The 19,824-nt window shown below is 51.2% G+C and overlaps 2 protein-coding genes across 8 annotated transcripts in view; one reads left to right on the top strand and one right to left on the bottom strand.

Moving 5' to 3' along the window:
• Window positions 1-16,007, top strand: part of TMCO4 (transmembrane and coiled-coil domains 4) — a 45,289-nt gene extending 29,282 nt beyond the window's left edge. For 2 of the 7 annotated variants that reach the window (XM_026067366.1, XM_026067372.1), the window contains exons 13-14: window positions 1,986-2,103; window positions 13,701-16,007. In XM_026067366.1, the coding sequence (XP_025923151.1) occupies window positions 1,986-2,103; window positions 13,701-14,093 (511 nt within the window). In that variant the 3' untranslated portion in view covers window positions 14,094-16,007. Of the gene's footprint in view, window positions 1-1,985; window positions 2,104-3,407; window positions 4,370-6,225 lie in introns of those variants that run through there. The other 5 variants (XR_003253764.1, XM_026067370.1, XM_026067369.1 and 2 more) reach the window with 5 other exon arrangements.
• Window positions 16,008-17,050: 1,043 nt separating this feature from the next.
• Window positions 17,051-19,824, bottom strand: HTR6 (5-hydroxytryptamine receptor 6). The gene is made up of 3 exons (XM_026067414.1): window positions 19,089-19,824; window positions 17,899-18,053; window positions 17,051-17,528 (listed from the first exon to the last, which is right to left on the bottom strand). The coding sequence occupies exons 1-3, from the start codon at window positions 19,822-19,824 to the stop codon at window positions 17,115-17,117; spliced, it is 1,305 nt and encodes a 434-aa protein (XP_025923199.1). The 3' UTR covers window positions 17,051-17,114.

Below are 19,824 nucleotides of genomic sequence, written 5' to 3'. Positions count from 1 at the left end.
CCCTCAGGTCAAGGACAGCTGAAAATGCTGTTGGTCCTCTCCATATACACATCCATATGTATGCCTACATGAGAAAGTATTATATCACTGTGCATCTTATGTAGAATATTAATTTACAAAGAGTAACTATATAAAAGAATTAAAAGCACTCAGTATTAAAAGAACCAGTCATTAAGCCCATCTGTTGGCTAACCTGAAAAATGTTGCTTTCGTCTATTTTGGGTCACAGGAGGTTTTAGGGATGCTGGATGTGCGCATAAATGACTGTATTTCTTTATGCGACATAAGGAAAAAGCAATTGCTGCCTCCTGTAGATTAGTTAGTGGGGACCTGGGAGTGCTTCTGTTTTCCTCCAAAAAGGCATAAATGAGCGCAGTTGTTGCCTATAACTGAAATTGCCATGGCAAACATTGCTCCAACCTGTGCTATACAAAAGTCTCTTTCTCTGCAAAAAGCTCAGTATATTCATTTCCTATAACATAAAAGAAACGATCTTGTTGTAGTTTCAGGGCCTGAATGTGCTGCTGGAATACAATGTGTGTTTGCACCTGCGTGTGTACAATAATTTGATTAGTCTCTTTGCTTCGGCAAGCCCCCGTCTTGAAAGCTGAATGAGCAACGACGTAGAAATTGTAGCTTGGGGCTTGCAAATAGGAAGAAGCAGGTGAGGAGACTGTCAGGAAATACTCTGCTGTGCTGGTTCTCCGCAGTCCTCTAAGATGCTGAAGTTGAGGGTTATTCCCTTAGCATGAGGGGCAGCTGGAGGAGGTAGCTGAGAAATATGGAGAATTTATGTGAGGGTATTAGATAGGAGAGACGGATTATACAAACATTATACAAACATTCCCCATCTGAGTCTGATTTCACTGCTGTCACGTTCATACAAATTTTGGCCTCGTTCTGTCAGTTGGGGAGTAACTATATTTAGGTCAGATGAATTACATCATTGAATAAAACTCCTGCAAGATCAGATTTGGGCCCGGTTTGTTGAGCTTCAGTCCACTGTAGCTTGTCCCCCTCTGCTTTGAAGGCTGAGAGAACCCGGAGAGTGAAAGCCAGCTGTCAGAGCTGTCCCATTCGATATCACAGCGGGGTTACAGATCCCTAGTAGAAAACCTTAACCAGCTGAGTTAGCCTCCTGCAGCTTCCCAAAGAACCCACGGGTGAGTAGCGAGGTGGTGACAGATGACAAACGAAGCGACCGTGTTGTGGCGGGGATGCGTCGCAAAGGTTTCGCAGAGCACAGCCTCTACGCACAGCTTCCAGCGTAGACCGTTCTGGAGCGAATGGGAGCAGCGAGAAACGGCTTTCTGGAGAGGTGCCTTTCACTTTCTGCCATCGTACTGCTATGTTCAACCTAAATCTCCTCTGCAGAGCGCCCAGGTTTTGTACTGTCACTCTGCCCAGACGAACAGGTTACGTATTTCCAAAGGATGCATCACCTCTCCTCATGCCGTTGTCTGCCCTGAAGCTGTCACAATGACTTAAGGCAATACGTTTTGTGGTGGGAAGAGACTCCGGTTGATTTTGTCATTGAAACCTTACATTTAAAGAGCACCTATAAATCAGAAGTGCTCTGAGGAACGTTAGAGTTGACATCTTTGTCAGCAACATTGGTGCTATCTGCCTCAGCACCTGTATAGCTGCCTACGGGCTGGAGAACTTTTACCCATTAGTACATTAAAAAGATTAAATGTGTGAATGTAGTGTAGTCTCCAGGCAAACATAGAAACAAATGGAAGGGTCAGATTCTTAAACCCACTGAACGTAATGATGATGCGCCCGTGACTCAGGATTACGCTCAGATTAACACTACTGCGTCCAGCAGTGCTGTGATTCCTACCTCAAACAAAGCCACAGCAAGGCTTGGTCCAGCCATCGCTGGGCTTCCAGGCCCTTTTATTCTCTTCRTGGCCTGAGTAGTCATGTATTACATCGGTCTGGCAACAGGATTTATTCCCGCTCTTGTTTTGTTCTGCTCCTAGGGGGGACTGGCTGCTGGGGTTTGTATACAGAACCTCTTCGGTCCAGCTCAACGTTGCAGGCCTCCAGCCAGTCAACTTGGATGACAGGAGGATGGTAAATGTGGACCTCTCCTCTGTAGTAAGTGATACTTCTTATAGTCTCAGTTTTTCCATCTGTCCTTCACTTGCAGCACTGCAACCTCACACTCGTTGGTTAGGGGAACGTGAGGTACTGAGGAGAGCAGCTGGATGTACGTTGTTCCTCTTCCCTTTCTTTGTGATAATTCTCATCTTGGACTTCAGTATAGATTGTGTTGGCTCAGCCCCGAGGCTCAGCCAGCGCTCGCCGGAGCTAGAATCTGAACAGTATCGACTAAGTAATTAGAATTTGCCTCTGTTGTTGGATTTTTTGGTTCTGAAATATCTCATACTGGGGAGAGAACATGCAGTTTTTCTCCAGAAAAGGCCTGGCTGTCTTGCAAGCCCCGGATGGGCAGGTAGGTAGTCTAGACTCCAAGGATCTGCTTCCAGACTTGCCACTCGCTGTAGCAGTTGAGTGATTGGGAAACCCGCAGCTCAAACACAGGACTGCAGAGCAGGGGCAACCTGCCGTTTTATCTGGATGGAGCCGTTGACRGCGTCGAGCAAGTTCGCAGCCCCTGTACCGTGTCCCTCGGCCGGGTTGCCGCTGGGCTGCCGGAGCTGGTTTGCAGCCACAGAGCTCCGGGGTATCGACGGCTGGTTTGTCCAGGCTGCTGGGTTTTTGGAGTGCAGGTCTCCAGGAAACAGGAAGAGTTTCTGACTCCTATCCTGTATCCCTGGTAGACATTTAGTTTCCTCAACTAAATCAGTGATAAGCTGCTTTATTATATCTTTAGCGATATTCAGCTCAATTACCTTAAGCAAACGAATGATTTCAGTGCCTTGTCTTTACTCATGAGCTCCTCCACAGAAATTTGCACAGACCCCACCTTCTGTATGCCTATTCATCGTAGTCTTGAGAGCGCAGTCGCGTTTTTCCACATTTTAATGATTTAATTCATCTTTCTCCCTTTGCAAACGGGACGGGAAGATGCTCAGCACAAAGCTGAGGCTGCTTGCGGGGTCACTTTTCCTGCCCTGACTTCTCCTGAACATCTGCACAAGCTGCTAGGGATTAAGCTGTTAATTTTGCTCTGGAGCCAAAGGCACTTTAAATGCTTTCCGATTTTTTGAAGCACCAGCCTGGTGAGCCTATAAATACCCAACCGTTACCAGCTCATTTCATTCATAATAACTGAGCTATGCACATCCCTTGCCAGAAAATGTAGGACTTAATGCTGTACAGATAAATTAGAGACTTCACAGGCCAAAATGTAGGCATCCTAGAGGGAAGTGGTGGAACGGAGGCTTTTAAACATGGTCTAGTGCTATAGCTGTTCTTGTATCTTTGTGTCTTATTAGGTTGCCTCGATTAGCATTTCCATATGCTCCTGCGTTCATTTTCTCACTGTCGTGGAGTTGTCAGTAGTCGCTTGCAAGCAGCGCATCTGTTGAGGGCATTAAAAGAAAAACGGCCAAACAAGTCAACCGGTGATGGCACTGGGGTGACATTTCCTGTTAGCTCGGTCCCTGTTCTCTCCTCTCTTTGGCTTCTCTCCAGAGATCCTCGTTCCGTTGACCTTCTGCTTCCTGATCTTCAAACCCCCCTGGAGTCCCGTAGACCTCGTCCTGCCTGGCTTGCAGCAGCCTCTCCATTTTTCCCCTCAAAGGAACCGTATTTACATCTGAGCTAAACGAATAACGGTTGCAGAGCTGCTCTCTGCTGATCTTCTATTGTTGTGCATCTGGGGCCGTGCCGCATGATGCCAGCAGACAATCCCCGCGCTGTTCTCATTTTAGAAAGAGCTGACACTTTCCCTTGCTTAATCTAACTGCAAAGCATAGGGGGAAAGAAAGAAAAAAAAAAAGAGCAACCACCGAGGGGAAAGAAACTGTATTAAGTAGGTGTCATTCTCTTGATCCGTTTTCCAGAGCATAGAGCTTTATGCAAAGAAATAGAGTGAATCCTGTGGAATATTTTAAAAGGAAAAGAGAGAAAAAAGAGAGCAAGAAGGGGGAAGGAAAGATTCAGGGGCACGATATAAAAACAACGGCAAGAAAGATGGATTTTGTTGCAAATAGAGTGCAACAGCATAAGGGAAATTTATACAGAGATGTTTTCTACGAAAAWTTCGCAATAGACTACAAGAAGGGCTGTTTACAAGAAAGAGTTTTCTCAGCAGAGGAAAGAAAATCATTAGAACATAATATCATGTGCATTAATTCGGACCCACGTCCATCAAGCCCAATATCCTGCCTGCCACGGGACATCCTCCTGCTCCGGCTCTAAATTGCCATCACAGCACCAGGAGTAGCAAGATAGATTTGGGGGTGGAAGCGGGGAGGGAGCATCATGAATATGCTGCGATGCAAATACTTATATTTACATGTAAAATAGGCATCTGCCTTGCAGCAGACTTGTAATTGTGCCTGTTTGAGAGAAATGGAGCAATATGTCTCAAGTAAAGGAATATTTAAATGCCTCCCTAGAGGTTGGCTTCCCGGAAGAGCCTGGTTTGGACTTTTCCAAAAATTCCATAGGAAAATCTGGAATCTGCTTTAGTTTATGTGGAATGTTTTGGACTGGGAACGCTGAGTCTTATGCTGAAAAAAGTCCTTGAAGTGATGGGGGGGGGCTCAGTTGCTTATTGATAGCGTTGCTTTAAAAGTATTATATGTTTCTTAAAACCATCGCGAGTGCCTATTGCAGCAGGAGTAATTCACTGGGGCCTGTTGCTTCGCCATCTCCTGTATTTGTCTCCCAGATTAAGCTTTGGTTCTTGGCACGTTAAAAATAGAGGGGCTTGAGAAGTGGGCATGTTTACAGCCTACGCRGGAGAGGGATGCTAATGAGGAAATACGTTAACATAGCGCTTCAAGTGAGCGTGCTTGGCTGTACTTGGAGGAACTTGGCTCGTTGAAAGGATTGCAGAGATCTCTGATGCATCTTGAGAGCTCCAGGAAAACACAGCTGACTCTCAGCTTCAGTGGAAATTAAACATCAAAAAAAAAAAAGCCAGGAGTGCTTTTAAATGAAGCTCTCACTGCTTTTGAAGAACGATAATGATAATCCCTGATTACCTGCTTCCGAGCGTGCTGCACAGGCCCTGAGATGGGCTTGTCAGTCATTCCCACACTTGTATTTCCATCACCAGCCCTCGCAGACCACCCGGGGCTCTGCAGAGGACCTGGGTACGCCTGCAAGCAGGAGGTGCAAAGCCTGGACCTCTGGCAACGACGTCTGCAGGGCCGGAGCAGTTCGGGTCCCGCCGAAACCCAGCCGGCGGTAAGAAAGGACAAGCAGCGATAGAAGAGTAAAGCGGCGGCGATGCAGAGGTGCTTAGCCTGAAAACCTTATGCAGGCAGCGTCAGTATTTTAGGCATCTCACAGTCCATCCATGATGAAAACCRGACCGGACCCAAAGGGCTCGGTTCTCTTTGCTGCGGTATCAGGAGAGTCCTCTAATGAGTGGAGGGCTAAGGGACCTTAGTATAAATGGGAATTCACCCCAAAGGCATTTCTTGCACGTCTCTCTTGATTAGTATGTTTTTTTATCTGCCTGTCAGTAAGAAGACTCAGAAGAAATGTCCTCCCACTCAGCAAACGCAGTTATAAAAGCCTTCCTAACGGTTACAATGGGACTGATTTATCCAGTGGATTTATTTGACAGCACCTGTTACAGAAACCGAGGAAGTAATTGAGTTGTAGCGTATTAGATTGATTGCTGTTTGTTCAAATGGGACGTCGCAGATTACATTCTGCATTAACATTTGAATATTGCAGAAACGTTTTTAAGCTCAGAGGCAGAATGTGGGCAGAGCATTTGCACGGAGGCCTCGAAGTAAGGAACGGGGGCTTAGGTTTCTTTGGGCAGTTTTACTGCAGCAGAAGCCGGGAATGAACTTGCAAGCTCGGGTATAAAATGAAAGCCTGGTTGGAAGTCTAGTAAAGAGCATGAATGTATCCTGGTTGTTGGGAAGAGGGGAAGGGCTCTGCGTACACCAGCCCAGTGATGGGCTTGCAGGATATCCAGGGCTTGTGAGTCTATCTTCTGCTTTAGGTACATACACAAATAATCCTTAATTGCTAGTTTGCAATTAGTCCAATGCGAAATTGTCTCCAGACTGTGGTTAAGTTTTGCATTGACTTTAAAAGGACCCTCCTTTCCCACGCTTTCAGTGGCCGAATTCTCCTTGCCTTGTTCCTCATTGCCGTATCGCCTGGATGGCACCTGCCTGCCTGATGCTGGTACTCAAAAATTCCTGTTGAGGCAACACGCAGAAACCCCAGCTGAGAGAAAATCCCTCCCCATTCAAGCACGTGGAAACCCTGTTCTGTACGGCTCAGGGACTAAAGATACGAGATGCTTTTATCTCTAGAGCAGTCACTGCACTGATCCGTAGTGATGAAGCGCGCTGATGTATTTCCCAGCCAAGTTCTCCCGCAGCGTCTTTGCACAATGGAGGGCAAAACAGAAGAGCTCGGTTTTTGGAATAATGTGTGTCACGCGTCGGCACGGTTTTGCCTTTTTCCCTGGGAGCTGCTTCGAAAGCTTTTTCCTGCTCTTTTCTTTGCTGCTGTAGCTAAGCAGTGGGAAGGTGCTCTTTATGACAATGCTTAAAAAACAAGAATTACTCATCTCTCTTTCCAAATGCTCTCTAAGAAAAAGGGGTCTAGTACTCCCATTAGGAGGGAACGCAAACAGATCCAAAGGCGGTCTGCCTTCCGCCAGGCAGGTACACAGCATACATAAATACCATAAGCAGATGCAAACTCTGAGCTTTGTGAAATCCAACTGATTTGGCACTTCTGCGATTCACGCTTTTGCTCCAAAATGCATTAAACTCTGTGGTTTTTTTCCGTATTCCCAAGACTTGCAGCAAAGAATTAATTCTGGCTGTGAAATGTGGGTTAATTAAGAACCCTGGGGCGTTCATAAGGCAAAAGGTTGTATATATCTTGTTCTACCCAGATGTAAACACTTGTTTCAGATGAGCAGTGCCACCTCCCCTGGTGACAGGAGTTAACAGGACCAGAAGAGCAACAGCTAGGAGCAGAGCTCAGCTTCAGGTAGGGGCTGGAAGGAGCCTCAAGAGYTTTATCTCACATCTGCGCACAGAAAAGCAGACAAACTCAGTCCCCTCTGGTCACGGTTTGAGGAACTGACCTCTCCTGAAAAAGCCCATAAGAAATTGTAATGTCCAGCTAATCTCATCGCTGCTCCAGGGGCGTTGTGATGGGCGCTGAGAAGAGAAGGGAGAATGTGAGCACATGCTGCAAGGACTCGTGTAAAGGAAAACCATCTCGGGTAGGAAGCACCTCCAGCATGCCCAGCTCATGCTATTTTGTGTAGAAGAGTTTTCTTCTGGTCCCTTTTCTTGGAAGCTTCCTCCAAGCCTCTGGCAAAAGGCAAATACTTGGGTTATGAGACGGGAGGAGGAAAGGAGCAGACTAGAAACCAGTACATAAACAGGAGACGCAAAGGCCTCCGTTCAGCCTCGCAAGGAACCGGCTCCTGTTCCCTTACTCAAGCAAAACTGCCAGCAAAAGCAGAGGGACTTTTCCCTAAGTGGAGCTAATAACGTTTGATGCTGTAAGAGTGGCTACACAAAGCACAGTAAGGTGAATTAAGGAGAGAGAATTTAGCTTTGTCCTCCCTGAATATTTTGTCATACGTTGGAACACGAACAATAATTCTGTATAATTTTTTTGTTCAGTTTTGAGCTTCTTTTCTAAACCCCTCAGCTAACAGGGAAAGAAAATTCAATCGCAACAGCTTATTAAAAGTGTTAACGAAGGAGAAGACTGCCTTGGCTGACACATTGTGTACGTGAGGTTTCCTGCTGTAGCGCAGTTTCAGTTAACGCGTTTGAGATTTTGCAATTACACCATCATGTATTACTGATATCCACAGCGTAGCTGAAATAAATACCTTGCAACGTAGCACTGCCTGCTGCTCCGGAATTGGGGCCTGCTCAAGGTGGGATCCCGTCGGAGTATTGAACCTAAGTGAGCTCAAAGCAGGTCAGAGCGGAGGGAATGACAAATGCACGCGTAGTCGTCGGTGAGGAGACAAGCAAGAAATAAGTGAATGAAGTAGCTGAGTAGGAAGACTGGTAACAAAAATAAGAGGCTGTTTCGGCAATAGCTTCAGTGTCTGTTTTCATTCTGGGTCTCCAGTGTAAGTGATACAAACCGCTGCGTTGCATCTCGTGAGCGGATGGCAGAACGTACACAGGTTTTACCAGCGACATCAAGATCGAGATCTTAAACTCGCTGCAAATCAAGGTGTGATGTGCTTGTAGGGGATTGTATTGCTAAGGAAAGATGTTGCACTATTCCATAGCTGCTGAAATCTCCTGTATGCCCGAAACTTTTTACCCAGATATATTATATTATCCCCATCAACCCGTAAAGGTGATTAAGGTATGAATAAATTGAGAACAGGTTGTTGTCCCCGGAGATGGCAGAAATTCCCTTAGCTAACCAAAGGTGTTGTTCACCAAGGTGACTTACTGGCTGTGGCTGCAAACTCTTCCGAGTAGGTTCTTCTACCCGTCAGTATCTGTCTTAGGTGGCTTCAGCATCAGTCGTATGGGTGACCTCATTTAATCTAAATGCTCAGGTGACGTGGTTTTGTCTGTTTTTTTGGAGGAAGATCCCTGAGGGGTTAGGATAGGGATGGCTGTGTGTGTCCTTCCTTGCTGGTGTTTGAATCGATGTCTCGCGATCGGCTTTCCAAATTTTAGTCCGGTGCAGGTGTAACCCAGCTGAGCAAAAAAAAAAGCCCTGGGCGTGGAGACAGTAAGGAAAAGAGGCTGTAATCTGCATCGGGAGCACGACACTGAAATAGCAGAGCGCTCTCGCTGAAGTACTCATTAATATCGAGAGGGCAGTTTGATTTCTGAGAGCCTGGGAGCGCAGGAGTGGGTGTTCGTGCGAGGAGGAGAGTTATGTCCTCGTAACCCAGTCATTATGCTGAAAGCTATTATCACGCTGCCAGCCACCGTATCATTTCCTCCGTTCACTACCTCCAGTCATTTCTATCTTATAATTGCCCTCGATAAAATGGGAGCAGAGGGAGCTGCSATCCGTTGCCCTGGCAAAAGCGTTCGATAGCAGCGCGTCTCAGAACCGACAAGTCTTCTCCAGCACCGTCTGTGGTGAAGGAGGCAAAGGGCAGGAGCTGCAGGTAAAGAAGAYGTTACGTGAACGTTGCTGCTGGTGAGGAGAAGACAACTTCCAGTCAACTAGTTGGAAGTAACCAGTTCCCTGCTCATTTCTGGTAGCTTTGACTGTGATTTGACTTTGGTTTCTTGGTCTGGGTCTAGGTAGGAGATGAGATGGGCTTCTCTCCATCTCATCTCCCCGGGGCCTTCCTGAACTTATTTCCCCCATTTACTTCCTCTGTCTTCTCGCTATAGTCTGTCTTTTCTCCCCTCCATCATACAATCCTCTTGGGATTCATGTCGGGAAATTGAGAGTAAAGCTGGCTGAGCTTTTCAGCAGTGCCCTATGCCAGCAAAAAAAGCACTGTTTACTCAAAATTGTCAACATGTTCCCACAAAGCGTTTCAAAGTCTGGTGGAAAAAGTCTTGGAAAAGATGATTGCACCAGTGTGAATTTGGCCTGAGCTCTGTCTGATCCCCTAATTATCATCCGCGAGGTGAGAATGACTTGATCAATAAGCTTTGGTTGAAATGCGATTGCACGTAAAAATTACCATCTTGCTCAGAAAATACTGCTGTAATTAAAGGAGCACTTTTACTAGCCAAGGCAGTTTTTAAACAAGGAGCAAAATAAGGATCGAGTGACTTATTCTATTCACAAGGATTGTAATTGTGCGAAGGAATGATTTAGAAGCAAAGCTTATTAGCTTCAGCTGAATCATGCTCCAATCTATTCCATCAGTTTTTCAGAGCAGAAATAGAAACATCAAAGAGGAATAATGCAAATCACATTGACAGTATTTTCAAAATAATTTTAGCTCTATAAAGTTTTCCTCAAATATATTTTTGTTAGCTTCACCTTTGCTGGAAGCCTGAACTGCTAATACTGAGGATGTGCCTGTAGTGCCAGGGATACTCGTGGCAGAYGCCAAACCTACATTTTTTAATAGTTGGTTTAAATTCCAGCTTCTGAATTACTGAGCACGTTCACTGTCCTTGCTTCTGGAGAACAGTGTTCCCTAAGAATGAAGACAGAAGGATTTTATTTCCATTTTAACTGAGTTCAACCACAGTCCCTTAAGGTTTGTTTAATGCCCTGCTGGTACTTGCTGTGGAATTTTGCTCTTCCACCAGCTTTTCTAGGGACCTCCAAGCCCAGCCACGTTCCTCTGGTTGACCAGCCTCCTTAGGGCTTTCCCRTAAGCTTTCAGAAAACAAGAGGTGGGGAGTTTTCGGCAGGACTGAACGTCCTCGATCGTGCAAGAAGTGCTCGGCATGCTGAGGAATCAAGGTTTACGCTGACACGGGGGAATAACTYGGACCAGAGGAGCCTGCCAGCTTGGCAGAGATGACGGCGTTTTGATTGATAACCTGGCATAGCTCGGGCGTCCTACGATCAATCAGCTCCTTGCTGCCATCTGGAAGAGGAGGGCCGCGTGGATCTCGAGGCGGTATCACCAGTCGAGGGTTTTTGGAAAGAAGTAGGGGCTTTTGCATGTCTTCCCTTCGTTGTCAAATGCCGCCGCAAAACCGGCCTCGTGCCTCGCATTTATTTCAGCGTGCAGGACTGTCACGTGCGTCTCTTCATCAACAACAGGTTCACCGTCGCTTTTTGGAGCGCAAAGTAAACCAAGTCGCTGMAGTGGCAAGAGCAGAAGTTGCTGAGCTGGCTTTAATTGAGATGTTCCACCCAGAGGAGTTTGCGTTTCATTGCGTGTGTACGCAAAGCCTCTGACGCGCCAGCAGGAAGCCAGGCCTGCTGAAAAGCGAGGTACGATTAGTATGCGAGCTTCAGAAACTGCAGCTCACTCTATTAACCCTTTTCGCCCCGCGCTGAATAACTTCTATTGAAATAGATACTGTTTGTCAAAAGGGAATCCTGCAAATGCGATGCCCTCCAAGCCACGTCCTGATCCTGCTGAGACAAGGCTGCTCCAGAGAGAAGGTTTAACTTGCGGGAATTTTTTCCTGCCTAATGAAGTTGCTCTTTGGACGTGACAGGCTCAAAGCCCGTCCTTTGCCTTTGTACGGAGACCACCGGCGGGTCAGTTTCGGGCCCAGGGACGATGACGTTATTTGTGTTCAGAGCGCCTGTAAATTTAGAACGGTGTTTTTATGAGACCATAACCAGAGGCACTTACTGTACTGAGCAAAAAGAGTGCCGTGAGAATTTAATGGACCCAGCTGAGCGTGCTCAAGGACGCTCTTGACACTTTTGAGAGGATCTGAACTTGAAAACCTTTCCGAAAGATCTGCAACGATGGCTCCTTTCAGCAGATTGATAGATCCACCTGAACAACGCAATGAACTGTAGCCCTTCGGAGATCTTTCTGTGCCACGCTCTGGTCCTGCAGCAGAATTATTGATAGAGGAAGTTGGTCTGTGTCTTCCAGTGAGTCAAAACAACCATAAAACCAGATATAACAGACGAGGAGTCACCTAAGCACACTGTTTTCATTTCCTTATAGCAAACGTAAACGTCTTTGCCGTGCTTACAAAAGTAACTTTATCATTCTATTCTGAAGTTCCTCCTGCACTTTGTTCTCACAAATAGTCAAACGAGTGTTTCACTTGGAAGTTTTTATTGTCCCTTACAAGGTTTTGAAAGGTCCCATCCCTTCTCCAGCATGGCCCACCCAGCAGAGGAATGCAGCTCTCCAAATTGCGTAGGAAAACGGGCGTCCGAGAGCTGGAATTGCTGAGTTTCCCTTCCAGGATGGCGTCGCATCTTGAAAGCGGCAGTGAAAGCGTCCTAGCTGCGCTTTTGCTGACGGCTCACGAATTAACGTCCCAGCACAGCAGACTTCGGCGAAGGAGTCCTACCTGCTCTTCAGCATCTCAGTGCTTGCATTCGTCTGGCTTTAAGGGAACCTTTAAAATTCCATCCTGGAAACAGGAGTGAGCTTCTTTTGAAGAGCTTTAGCAGTATTACTTAGTCGGTCTGCAGTAAGGGACAGACTTTCGGGAGGTCTCAGCTCCGCTTTTAGTTGCACGAGGAGAAGCCCAGCTGTTCAGAAGCGCTTACACGCGGCATCTCCCGGGGATCGTGATGCTCGAGGAAGAGGAATTCCCCACTGTTTTAGTGGAAGCCGCTGGATACCAAAGACTTAAGCAAATCTAGTCCTTAGGGCGGCAGAGGAAACGTTCTCTCTGACTAATGGCCAGGTAACGCAATAAGCCACTTCTTAGGAATCCCCAGGCACCGACCAAGGCAGGTAGATGCTACTGACTGTCCCCAAGGACACTTCACCCCCTGCCTTAAGACCATTTCTCTCTTGTTTCTACCTACCTTGTCCAGCTCTCTGCTCGTTTCCCTGCTCCTAAACCCCCCCGCAGAGCAGCGAAGGGTGCTTGCTTTTCCAGAGGACAAGGTGCTCATCTCAACAGCCAGCCCGTTAGTGGCTTCGATGGTTATTTTAATTAGCTAATCTCTTCGAAATATCAAGAGCCTGTCGAGCCATCTGGACTGATGAGAGTCACATATTGCATTCCTAACGGGCTGATTCAATCCTTCGTTTTGCTCCAAGTTCTACGCGTACCCAAACGCTGCCGCTCAGAAGCCGCTCAGAGATCTGAGTTTTGCCCTCGCCCGACACGAGCTTTGCTAACGGCGTGGCCTAGAGGGCTGCCGCTAATCCCGGCTGCTGACGTAGCAAGAAAGGCCTGTGCGGCCATCAGGATCAGTCCGCCAAGGTCTGGAAGAGACTGGGATAGCAGGGAGGCGAGAGAGCAAGTTTGGAGCAGAGGGGACCGAGCAGCTTCAGGACTGCAACTGCAGTGAATCTGCTGTGCCTGCAAAGGCAGAATACTTAGGTCTTTTCTTAGGTCTTTTCTTTTTTTTTCTGGCTGGATTAAGGAGGAATTAAACTGTTCCAATTCGCCAAAGACGCTAGAACGGCTCAAGGTGCAAATCATACCGCTGTGCTGCAGGGCCAGCGGATCAGCGAGCCATGGGCATAGCCCCGAGCCAGCAGCGCTTTCATCTCCGCAGAAAAACCCGTTATAAACCCACCCGGGGAGTCTTTGCTCACCAGCCCTTCCTCCCGTTTTGGCTGCGAGTGCCACAGCAGAGGAGATTTGTTAGTCTCCAGCAGGATCTCGGCCGTAGCCGCTTGAAAAGCTCGGCTTGAACGGGGCACCCGAGGCAGAGCAGGCAGCAGCCTCCTTTCCAGCCAGGTAGCCTTTACCATACCATAATAATCGCTGCAGAGGGGGTTTTCTCTCCCTCCTGCGCCCTGATAGGAAAGGTGCATTCCACCATCCGTATCGGAAAGGTTTATCTTATCGTGGGAACCACCCCACGGTCGAACGGCTGTGTTTTTGCAACAACATATTGCTGACTTTAATTTGGTTTATGAACCCGTAACTCCTGGATTCCCGGTTTTATCCTGCGTTCGCAAGGAAAGGTCAGTGCACGTTTAAACGGGGCGCGGGGCTCGGGCGAAGCGGCTTCGCCGCTAACAGCGCTCCCGGTGTCGTTTGCAGGTGAGCGGCCACCTGGACTACATGAAGCAAATGGACACCATCCTAAAAGCGGTGGGAATTAAAACCAAGGAATGCCGGCTCAAAGAGAAGGGCAGCGCCAGCCTGTTCTCGCTGCCAGCCAAGAAAATGCAGCAGGCGGCAGGCAGCGAAGCTCGGCGAGACGAGGACGCGGCCGGCGGTGGCCGCTGGTCCTGGGACCCCGTGGACTCACCGGACACGCTAGACGCCAGCAGAGATGGGGGCCGGCCGTGCCCGGGAGAGCCGTTCCCAGCCAGCCTTGCTCAGGGCCTCGATTCTCCCGGCCGTTCCTTGGGAGAAACCTTGCGGCCCTGCCCCGGCTCTCCAAACAGCGAGGACGGCGGGAAACACACAGCAGGCGCGGGAACGGACTGAACCTGCGGCGCTGGCATCCCTCGGCCCCATCCCCTCAGCAGCGCCATCCAACGCGCCGCCGTTCCCACAGGAATACCGGTAGAGCTGACAGCTATAGCAGAGCGTTTTCAGGAGCCGTGGCCCTGGAGCGTGCTGGGATCAAAGCTTTCCCAGCAGCCGCCCGTGCACGAGAAGGGGCTGATCCTCGCCTGCACCGGCATCGCTCCTCGGGGAAGCGGTGGCGCTCCTCGCTGGGACATTAAAAGCATTTTCCCACCAGAGGTTGATTGGGGTTTGGGTTTTCACGCGCCCAGAGGAGCGCCGCGGGCTCCGACTGTCCGGTTGACGTCGCAGCRTCGCCACTTCGGCTCCGTTGACCAGGTGGGCAAACGGCGGAGAGGACGCGGCGTCTTTCCCCAGGCTGCTGCCGATTTGCTGCCGGGGGTTCGGGCGCTTCCCTACGTGCGAGCTGAGGACGACGAGTGGTGGAGGCCTCATTACTACTAGAAACATGCTTTGAGTCCCTAGGTGAAAGACAGCGGAGGAAACAGAGTGGGCTTTTTACGATTTATTACTTCGTGAATCTTCCTCCCAGGCTTTGCAAGCCAGCAACCCACAGAGAGAGACTTTCGTTCCGTGTCCCACATACATCTCCAGCCTTAAAAGCCCCCCTCCAGTCACATTTTTTAATTGGCTTAAAATAAAGCCAATACTTGGCATAGGATAAACATAAATCTGTCTGGTTTCTACCTCCTTCCGTAACAGCGAGTTGGCATCCGCTCGTTTTTCCCCCTAGTCTCAAACCGGAGGGAACCTTGCTTAATGTCCCCTGCCACGCATGGTCTTCCAAAACTGCTTGGGACCGATCCACGTCTTCCATAAAAGGCTCTTTATCCAGCCTATTTTGCTGCTCAGCCCAAGCAAACGCAACCGAGCAGGAACAGGGCGAGAGGATAAGCAAGTTTTACTGTCTTAAAACAAGTGCTAATTGGTAAAAATACCTTCCCACATCCAGAGCTAGAAGGTCTCATTAACTCCYGAGGTGGGGAATGCTGCGATTGCACCTTCTGAGTTTGGCTCCCGCCGAGTCCTCCTCCTCCCTCCCTGTTCCAGCTTAGTTCGATAACAACTTCTCCTGGTTTCCCCCGAGCTTTCTGCAAACCTTTCCTCCTGCTTCTCGCCCCCGCGGTCGAAAGGCAGCCGTCCCTGGAGGAGGGGGGGGAGCGGGGCACTTGCGCCGGCGTAACCCGGCGTTGCGGAGCAGCGTTGGGCACGGARCCCGGCTCCTCCGCGTGCCCAGCCCTGCCCCGGAGGAGGGCTCGGAATAATAGATCTATCGCTTCCTAAAACTTGCCTTGGAGAAGTCTGGAGGACACCAAACGCGGCTGAGTTTGTGGCTGAATGAAACTACGAACATCTGYCTCCCGAGGAGAAGGTGCACCTGCAAACGGAGCCGGGGCGAGCGCTCTGGGACGCTGGGAAGCAGCTTGGCCTTGTCCCTCTGCTGAAGCCTCACTGAATCGGTGAGCTAACGGGCTCCTGGAGTTCAGCTCAGGTTTTTCTACCCCTGTTTACCTGGAGTTGTTATAGCCAAAGTACGTTTTTAATATTTGTGGAAAGATGTGCGTATTTATTTTCATGCTTGATACCTAAAACCGAGCTAACTATCCRTTGGCCACACACATACGGAGAAGATGGATTAAACGGTTTGATATTTGAACTTGGGATCAGTCCTTCGTTTACCGTGGTCACGTATCGCTGCCCACCGGGCCAGCCGCCTGCTGCAAGGGCATTTGTAGCGAACGAACGTCACGTTACGCGTTGAAGCCCTTGCTCTGGTCTTGCGCGCGGGTGGGTGACGTGGCAAGGTGGCAGGACAGGAGGCCAAGCGAGGGCACGGCGCCAAACCGCCAACCCGGCTCCGCAGCTAAAAGGCACTTGAGGGCGAATTTGCTAAAAGCAAAGTGCCCACCTCTCCCGTTACTCGCTATTCCCTCTGCTTACGGCCACGAGCGGGGGGGTGCGGGGGGGGGGGGCTTTCGGCATCGTTGCTTAAAAAGCCAGCGTTCGCTTCGATTTTTTTATGACAAAAATGCATGTTTGCTGATTGCACGCTCTAAAACTGAGGGATTATCAGAGCAAAGTACGCTGGTCTTACGCCAAAAATAGGAAGCTGTAGGATGCAAGCGAACGGGAAGCTTATTTCATTCCTTACTACTGTCAGGATACCCGTACAGCCACAAACAAGCTGAACACCCACACCCTTGCTGAATATCCAAAAAGCAGCGCTGAACGTTTTTTGCACCAAATCGAATCCCCCGTAGCGCAGGCTGTTCGTGATTAAAGACGATGCTTTCGGCGTGTCGCAGCTGCGCTGTTTTTCTCCGGCAACCGAGGCGGATTCACTCCAGCTCGGGCGAGGAGATTCAGCTCCAAGAGGACGCGATGTTCTGTGGAGTGACCCAGCCTGAAGCTCTCGCCCGTGAGTCACCGGATGTGGTTTCCGCCGTTTCTCCTCTCTCGGGAAGTGTGAGAGAGGGGATCTGCTGAGCCGTGCGAGCAGGAGCCCAAAACTCACCCGCAGTTTCGGTTCAGGGGCGAAAGGTCCAAGGTCCAGACTAACCTGTTGTGAAAAGGCCCCAAGAAACCCGTCTTCCCAGGGATCGACTTGCCTCTCCGAGCTTTGTGTGCTTCTGCACCGCGTTTTAGGGGCAAAGACGCTGCAGCCGCTTTCCTTAAGGACGGTAAAAGCTTGTAGGCGCGGTGTGTCGTGCATGGAGCACCCCGTGGTGCTCCACTGCTCCCAGGCAAGGTGAGGAGGTGGTGCCAGTGACAGAGGGACGGACGGAGGGCGAGACGAGATGGACTCGGCGGTAAAACGTGGCTTCGCGCTGTCCGAACAGACCCGCCGAAGCGCTCAGCGATGATGTCTTCTCGGAGGAGACGCGCGTCCGGCGCGAGGAAGGCGTCGAGGAAAAGTCTCGGGGCGAATCCGCTCACGGACGTCCACCACCCGCTGCCGGCAGCTCCGGGGCGGCCCGCTCAGGCCACGGGGGCACCAAGCCGTGCGCACCGCAGCTCCCCGTCCACGGGCTCCCCGTCGAAGAGGTTCCCCAGGTGGGCACCGGGGGCTCGGGGGCCGTCGCCGACCGGCAGCAAGCCGTGTTCGTTCACCTGGCCGGCGGCGGAGTCGACGGAGTCGGTCTCGGCTTGCAAGGTGAGGACGTTCTTGAGGGACGTGGCCATGCGGGGCCCGCTGTTGGAGTTCCTCATGGAGAGGGAGATGGCGCTGGGCCCAGGCTCCCCCGGGCGCCGGCAGCAGGGCAGGTACTTGCCCATGGCCCTCTTGAAGTCCCGCATGAAGAGCGGGTAGATGATGGGGTTCATGGTGCTGTTGCAGTAGCCGAGCCAGGTGAGCACGTCGAAGAAGGCCGCCGGGACACAGCCGCAGACTGCCTGGCGGGGGGGGGGACACAGCAAGGATTAGCAGCCTCTCCCGCCTTGGCCCCGCTCCACGGCGGTTTTTCCCAGGGCTGCCAACGGTTTCCTGGCTTTCGAAGGGTTTGGGCTCGCTGGTGCTCCCCGGGGAGACGGCAGCTTTGCTCTCAAAGGCTTCCCGGCAAGGCCTGCAGGTGTCTGAACTCGAACCCAGCTGGATTCGAAGCGAGATGCTTTGGAAAACCGGCCCTTCCCGAGGGAAAACCCCCCTGCGCGGGCGCGCTGGGACAGGGACGGGCGAGAGGGAGCGGCGCGACCGCAGCAGGCGAGTCGGAAAGAAGGGGGGGGGGGGCCCGCGGGGCGTCCCGCGCCGGCCTCGCCGGCTTACCTGCGCCACGTTGGCGACGAAGAAGGGCAGCCAGGCCACGAAGAACATGCCCAGGAGGATGCCCAGCGTCAGGCTGGCCTTCAGCACCTTCTTGCTGTGCTTGTTGGCGAACCTCTTGCCCTCGCCGCCGGGCGCCGCCTGGCTCGGCGTGCGGGAAACCGGCGCCGCGGAGGCAGCCCGGCCGCCCGGGCTCCCCGCTGCTGGCCCCTGCCGTCCGCCCAAGGCGAGCGGCATTCGCTGCTGCGACTCCTGCGGGGAAAAACAACAGAAAAACTCACGTTATTTCCATTATTTCCCTCTATTTCTAGTATTTCCCTATTGCTAAGGGGCAAAAGGATGGTGCACGCACCAGTCCCTGGACCAAAATCGTTTTCTAACCAGAAGCAATAAAACCCCTCCACACTGGGAGGGTTTTTTTTCACTTTTTTAACCATTAAGACACTTTTTTCGTAGAAAAATCCAACTCGGCCGATGCTCCGGTGAGGATAAAGCGTGCCCTGAAGAGGCAGCTCGGGCTGCCGATTAGAGCAGCAAATTAATTGCATTTTTAAAAGCAGGAGCTCAAGCAGCTCAGCCTGCGAACGGCCCAGCTAACGCCATCCTCCCTCCGCTCTCGCCATCCCGAGTGAAGTTGTTCTCCCTCCAGCTGCAGGTGCCGACCCAGCGCTGGCGCCGGGGCCGCGAAACTTGCCTCGTTTTAACTCTGCCGGAGAAGCAGGGGGGGATTTTTGGCTTTCCGAGGCAGAGCAAAGCGCCTCAACCCAACCGGCTCCCCTGCGCCGGGCCAAAAAATACATTTTCTAATATTGTCCGTTTATYGTCTCATTTTCCTTTGGGGAGTCTGGCGCGTCCTATCGCGCGTAGGAGAGCTGGCCGGGTCAGAGAGTCCCGGCTCCTTTCTTAAAAGAGAACAACAAACTAAATCAAGGGATTTAAAGGCAATTAAGTGTCTTTTCCCTGCAGGATGGGAGGTCAATAAAGCCCGTTACGGGGAATTAAAGCTGTTAGATTTAGCGGCAATTACCTTCTGCCGAAGAAATACAAACAACCCCAAGCGCAGGCACGTTTCGGTTATAAAAACCGCGAGCCCCGCGAGCAGGGAGGGATTTTGCCGGTCCCTTTCCGTTCGAGCCCAGGCGAACCGAAAATAACCCGGCCACCGAGCAGCCAGGGCCGCGCGTGGGTTACCTGCACCGAGGGCTCGGCGGTGGCGGCGGCGGTGGCGGTGGCCACGTTGGAGGCGAGCGAAGCCACCTGCACCGCTTGCTTGCGGGCGGCCAGGAGGATGCGGCAGTAGGTGAAGGAGATGGCGGCGGACGGGAGGAAGAAGGTCAGGCAGGAGGCCACCAAGGCGTAGGGCAAGCTGACCAGCAGCCGGCACTGGTCCTCTTCGCCCCGGGACGTGGCGTTCGGGGGCCGGGCCTCAAACTCCAGCTCGTGCCACCCCATCTTGATGGGCAGGAAGGAGGCCAAGGCGGCCAAGGTCCAGGTGGCCAGGATGAGCCAGAGGGCCCGGCAGGAAGTCATGCGCAGCTTGTATTTGAGGGGGCAGATGATGAGCAGGTAGCGGTCCAAGCTGATGAGGCAGAGGTTGAGGATGGAGGCGCTGCAGCACATGACGTCAAAAGAGTACCAGAGAGAGCAGAAGTCGCCCCGGAGCACCCAGCGGCCGTAGAGCTGGTTGAGCATGGCCGGGGGCATCACCACCAGCCCCACCATGAGGTCGGACATGAAGAGGGACACCAGGAAGTAGTTGGAGGTGTTGCGCAGGGAGCGCTGGGTGACGATGAGGAGGATGAGGAGGAAGTTGCCCGCYGTGGTCAGCAGGATGATGAAGCAGAGGAAAGCGGCCACCCAGCTGCTCCCCGCCAGCAGCGAGCGCTCCCCCAGCACGCTGGCGTTGGGGGCCCCCAAATCGCCCTCCAT

Source organism: Apteryx rowi, unplaced genomic scaffold (genome assembly GCF_003343035.1).
Source record: "Apteryx rowi isolate R43461 unplaced genomic scaffold, aptRow1 scaffold_259, whole genome shotgun sequence".
Lineage (NCBI taxonomy): Eukaryota > Metazoa > Chordata > Aves > Apterygiformes > Apterygidae > Apteryx > Apteryx rowi.
Note: the sequence above shows the minus strand (reverse complement) of the source record. Positions and strands in the feature narration are given on the sequence as shown.